General features: G+C 47.7%; 1 protein-coding gene across 3 annotated transcripts in view; it reads right to left on the reverse strand.

Annotated features, from left to right (window-relative positions):
* The window catches only part of SMCHD1 (structural maintenance of chromosomes flexible hinge domain containing 1), a 71,888-nt gene extending 70,064 nt beyond the window's left edge, over positions 1-1,824 (reverse strand). For all 3 annotated transcript variants that reach the window (XM_080609826.1, XM_080609825.1, XM_080609824.1), the window contains exon 1: positions 1,115-1,824. In XM_080609826.1, coding sequence (XP_080465952.1) covers positions 1,115-1,294 — 180 coding nt within the window. In that variant the 5' untranslated portion in view covers positions 1,295-1,824. The remainder of the gene's footprint in view (positions 1-1,114) is intronic.
* Positions 1,825-6,000: the final 4,176 nt, after the last annotated feature.

Consider the following 6,000-nt stretch of genomic DNA (forward strand, 5'->3'; position numbering starts at 1 on the left):
AGGAGGAGATAGTCATGTGTAACAGCTACTCCTGCCAACCTTGATAACTCAGAGCTTTCATCTCAGTAGGAAACCATTACATTAAAGACTACTCAGATACGGTACAAACAAAGCAATTTTCCCCAAGAGTTTATATGCTGGAGAACGAAGTGCAAATAACACTGGATAAGGAAACTAAAATAGAATATGCTATCAGACTAAATTAGTGTGCAATTTACAGCTTATTTTCCTGTGCGCTCCTCAACATAAAACATGTGCAGGCAGCTAACAGGTTGTATGGCATTTATTGCTCCTTCAGGAAAAAAAAAAAAGAAAACCACGACAGAAAGTGGGTGATGCCTTCCGGTATCACCAGCAAACTGAAGTAAACAGCTCGTAGGCAGACAGAAATCTCCACCTCCCAGAGGTCTGAAGACAAGATAAATTCTCGTTTTGCATAACGAAACGAAACCGAAAGGACATCGAGGCAGCCAAGACCAAACCAGGTGAACCGTCCGACCGGCAACCACCCCTTCGGGCTTCCGAGGGGCAGCTACAGGGCTCAAACCAGGAAAAGACCGGCGCTTCCCGCCCGCACCTTGGACAGCACAAGCTCCGACAGCCCGGCCCTCCGGCGTGCAGCCCCGCACCGCCGCCGCTTCCCCGCGCGGGGGAGCTCCTGTGCCGACGCTCCCTTCCCGCCTGCCGCCAGGGGCAGCTCCCGCCGCGCGGCTCCGCACCGCACCGCCGGCCGCCCTACAGCAACCGAGGACGGTGCCCGGTGCCGCCAGGAGCGCGGGCGCGGTCCCCCCTCGACGCCCGCCCGCCTGGACCGGCAGGAAAGTTTGATGGGAGAAAGCAGCGCGGTGGCTCGCGCGCCCCAGGCCGGGTGGCGGAGGCGCGCTCCCTCCCCCTCCCCCGCCCGCGCAACGGCCCCGGGATGGGTGCGCGCCGCCGAGACTGGGCCCCTCGCGCCTTCCCTCAGCACGTGGGGCTGCTGCACGTGCCGGCAGCCCTCACTCCCCACGCCGCGCGCTGCTCGTCCGCGCCTGACCCCGCCGCCAGGGCAGCGTTAACGGGGCGGCCGTCCCGCCGCCGCCGCCGCTCTCCCGCCCTCCCTGCCTGTCACCAGGACCTGGCAGACAGCGCTGCGAAAGCTCCGGTAGTTGTCCTTGCCGTAGTTGAGCACTTTCTCGTCCGGGTCCGCCTGCTCCTGGCGCCGGTCGAAGAGAAACACGGTGCGGTCCCCGTTGCCGCGGGGCGTCAGCAGCACCGGCCTGCGAGCTCCGCGGCTGCCTCCAGCCGCCGCTGCCATGTCGGGGAAGGCGAAGAGACGGAAACCGCCCCGCTGCGATGGCGGCAACAGCGGTACCTAACAATCGGCCCGCGAGCTCCCCCTCCTGGCGCCGACCGTCGCATGCATGGAAGCCCCAACCGGGGAACGGGAAGAAGCCGGGCGAAAGGCCGGGGCAGAGGCCCGGAAGGGGAGGAGCTGCGATACAGACAGAAGGCAGGGGAGCGGCACGGAACCGGAAGCGGGACTTAGAGCTGCGACTCCGGAACGGGTTCCCGCTCCCCGCCCCCCGCCACAGCGGGGCAGCAGCGGGAAGTGCGCCGGCGGCCTGGCAGTGGAGCAGCGTACTGCTCCTGGCCGCCGCGCCCGCGCTTAACGCTCCCGAGGCCGCCGCCTAGCGGCTGTTCTGCGTGCTACCTGGGCGGCGAGGGCCCCCTGGCGGACACCTCGCGCCTCGGCCGGGCCCGGGCGGTGCAAGGGCGCTGTGCCGCCAGTGGTGGCGGTGGAAGGGAGAGGCGGGTCCTGAGATGGAGTCAGACTTCGGTCTGAGGCGCGAAGTGGTAGTTCGTCCGCCGCCAGTCGTGGTCCATAAGTTGTTGTTTGTTGGTTTCAGTGCTTGAAACGCTTTCCTCCTCTGAGGGAGCGAGCTGGTGTGTTGTCTTCAGTCTTAAAAATCAAATTTCAATTAAAACTTAATTCAAACTTTAATATGAAATTCTTGGGGTTTATATGTAATAAAGTCACAGAATGGTTTGGGTTGGAAGGGACCTTAAAGATCATCTAGTTCCAACCCCCTGCCATGGGCAGGGACATCTTCCACTAGACCAGGTTGTTCAAAGTGCCAGTATCTCACCACCCTTGCAGTAAAGAATTTCTTCCCAATATCTAATCTAAATCTACCCTCTTTCCATTTAAAGCCATTCCCGCTTTTCCTGTTTTGTATATGCAAACTCCTACTGACTTTGTGCTTAGTGCCATTATAGACGAACAGTAGGAATAGAGTAGCTGCAAGTCTGCAGTTAAAGTATTTTAAAAAACATAGTCTCCATGGTCTTTAAGGACTCAGCAAAACGTACTTGTCTGGAAACTGTCGGGATCTTTTGATGTTTCATTCGTTGTAGGGTAGACTGGTAGCTCTCCCTCCTATCGTAAACAAGAGGGACCTAGTTGGGATACACTTTATAAATGAACTTGGAGAAAGAAAGCCACTAGTCACAATTTATGGATTTAGGATTTCCAGAAAGTGCAGCTTCTGATGGGGCTAACTCAGAGAAACTGAATGTGTTCTCAGTTTTGTGTGTTCTTGTGGTACTTGCAATTCTTCTTTCATGCTGTGGGGTGTTCTTACATCCTGAACTTATGCACAACCTTTAGTACTGTCAGTCAAGTGTAACACTTTAATAGAGTTTCCTCAGTATTTCCTCACTTCTGGGAAAAGTCTCTGCTCTAAGAATACATCAGTGCTGAAAGTGGAAACGTTATCTGTAGTCACTCTTTGAGGGTGACATTTTCATTGTCTGGTACAACTGCTTGTACAGATTGAGATCTAGAAGACATATACAGCTAGTCACTGACTTTTAGCCCTCTAAAAAGATTATGACACACACACATACATCCCCAGTTGTAATTAATTACTTTCAAGCTTTCTCGGCACAAAATTGCGTATTCACTGATCTCTGTTTTAGGAGTGCTCAAGGGATGTATGTTGTACATAGGGTGTATGTTGTCTTCTTAGGATAGGAATGTGAAATGAAAGAGAAAACCGTCCAAAAGAAGACAGCCCTTGCTCTGTGTGCTCTGTCCCGTATGTCTGGAAAAGCCACAAAGAGGAATGCTGGGAAGAGTGCAGCTGCGACGGGTTTAAGGAATTATCTTTAAAAGGAAATTCTTGTGTTGGCATGTAGAGGAGGTCTGTAAAACAGTGAAAGTGAAAATGAATAACAGAAAAAACCCACACCTCCATGAAAGAACTGAGGTTTATGCAGTTACACTCTTTAAGAACGCAAATTGCAGAGTGGAACTGAGCACTGTGACATTTTGTGGGAGCAAAGAGTGTTTGTGCCACGCAATTAAGAGAGAAAGAGTCTTTTCAGAGTTTGTATATAGTCTCTGACTCAGAGCCCTTCTAAATAGTGACTTAATGAAATTTGGAAGGACATATCAAACCTCATTACTTTATGAGTTCGTTAAATAGAACTTTGTTTTTCAGCATATTTATACTTCTGAGAGGGCAAACCAATTTTAGAATGCTAACTAATTTGGGGGAAAAGAAAAAGTGATTTACTTTATCTAGTTTCAAAATTAATATGCCAAGGAGAGAAGGATGGTTCCACCTGAAATGCAGGCACTTAACTTGCATGAGAATCTGGTTGTTATTATTCAGCCTGTCTTCAAGCTGGTTGAAAGAACGCCTGCAGTTGCAAAGTTTTGTTTCTGCAGTGTGAAGCATTTTGCTCTATTAGCAACTAGTAATCGTTTTCAGTCCTCATAGACAAGAACTTTTGTTGCTGGAAAAAGGGGTATTGCTTATGCTGATCTGCTGGATTTAAAGTCAGATGTCATGATATTTTTCAAAATTACAAGTAACAGTAGAATAAGCAATAATTTGTGCATCTTGCCATTTGGTATTTCAGATGATGCTCAGGAATGTGTTCTTTACGTGTGCGTGAGAATGTATTTATCATTATGTCCTACCTGCATCTAATTTTTTTCATTCAAAGAATAACTTAAATATCTATTTCTTTGTAATAAGGGAGAATATGAACTAAGTTCCAGCACTGGACAGTTTTAGATAGTAAATATTTTGTATACATGCAATGAAAATTGCTGTGTCTTCACTAGAGTAAGGTGTACAGCCTCTTTAGTAGAGCTTGTTGCAATGGCACAGTCTGCTGAGTGATGCTGCTGCCTACATATGCTGTGTAGGAACAAAACTACAAATACCAAATTCTCTAGCAAAAGCACTACTCTTCCTCAAGGTAACAAAGGTTTTATGTCTAACAAAAGGAGCCCATGGCATCATGCATTTAGAACTCAATAAACCCTCCACATGGCGTCTTACAAGAAGTATCATAAGTGAGAACCCCCGAGGTGTGAAACAAACCAGCATCATTACTTGAACTGCTGAAGTGCTAAACGACAGCTTTATTACTCAGAAAACCATCTGAGAGACAGAAACCAAAGAATAGAAATAAACAGTGGATTGTATGCAAGCTAAGGTAGATGTGAGAAGTGGGTTACTGAAGTGTTGCCTGTTTTTTGGTTTTGTTTGTGGGTTTTTTTCAATTTTTCACAAATTTTGCCACTTTAGTTGCTTACTTGCTTTTGTCAAGAGTAATCTTGACAAAAGTTACTCTTGACAAAAGCAAGTGAGCAACTAAAGTGGCAAAATCTGTGAAGCACAATTGAGCTAGTCAAGACTGAATTGACAGTCATGGTTCTGAGAGATCTGACCAATGTAATAGATTAAATTATATTTTTAAAAATTGAAGGCAACACAGGGAAAGATGATGGAGGTGGGAGAGAGACAATGGACTGTTCATTCACTCTTCTGTGGTCCAAATTAACTCTGTCAGCTGGACTTTGTGAGCAAAACTCACGTAAATTCTCACTGTCACTGTGTACGTCATTAACAAAAATACAACATGACATGCTCATTTAAAATCCAGTGGAAACAGTGGCTCTGGTGAGTACAGGTAAGGCATGACTAGTTGTGGAAAGTGTGTCTAAGACAACTGGGATTTCTGAACTAAGGAGATACTATATTTAAAAGTATAAAAATATGAAAGAACATTAGGAACTTCCAGTCTTATAAAGCAAGTAGAAGGGACATGGAGTTATATTAAAAAACATGCAGAACTGACAGGAAGATACACTTTTCATTAAAAAAAAAATTGATTGAACTGTGAAATATGTTTTTACCTAATTAATAATTTACTGAGGTGTAAACCATTTTTTTCTTCAGATGAGTAGAAAGGAGATGAAGAGCTAGGAAAAATAAATAATGAAATTATTATCAGGAGACGTACAAATCACACAATGTGGATGATTTTCTGGCAAAGAACAGCCACATACCCAGATCAGCAAGTGCCTACATGGAGTTTGACATGAAACAAGGAACAACAAAAGGTGAAGGAGGATGGGAGCGAGGCACTGGGAGTGAGAATCCCAGCAAGATAAGAAGGAGCTGGAATTATACTGAGTGAGGACTGTTGGAAAACTTTGAAGGTCAGGTTCTCACACCTGTGCTTAACCAATTATATGTTAGTTGTTAAGGGCCTCACAGATATGTATCCAATCACAATGGGCCAAGTTAGTGAAAACAACTTTAAGAAATAGTATATAAAGAGTTAGTTTTCTATAATAAATGGCTTTGTCTGATCACATTGATCTCCGACTGAGTCCCTTCTGTGACAAATGGCGCCCGAACAGGCTTTTTCACATTGAAAACGAAGAACGGGGTGCCGCGGGGAAGTCGATCTGGCAGGACCGGGATTCATCCGGCAGGACCGGACTGCTACGGAGCCTTTGAGCCCGGGAGGCAGAAGCCTCGGAACGCTACGGAGCCTTTGAGCCCGGGAGGCAGAAGCCTCGGAACGGAACGGAGCCTTTGAGCCCGGGAGGCAAACGCCTCGGAACGCTACGGAGCCTTTGAGCCCGGAAGGCAGACGCCTCGGAACGCTACGGAGCCTTTGAGCCCGGGAGGCAGAAGCCTCGGAACGGAACGG

The sequence above is a fragment of the Psittacula echo genome (assembly GCF_963264785.1).
Source record: "Psittacula echo genome assembly, chromosome: 2".
NCBI lineage: Eukaryota > Metazoa > Chordata > Aves > Psittaciformes > Psittacidae > Psittacula > Psittacula echo.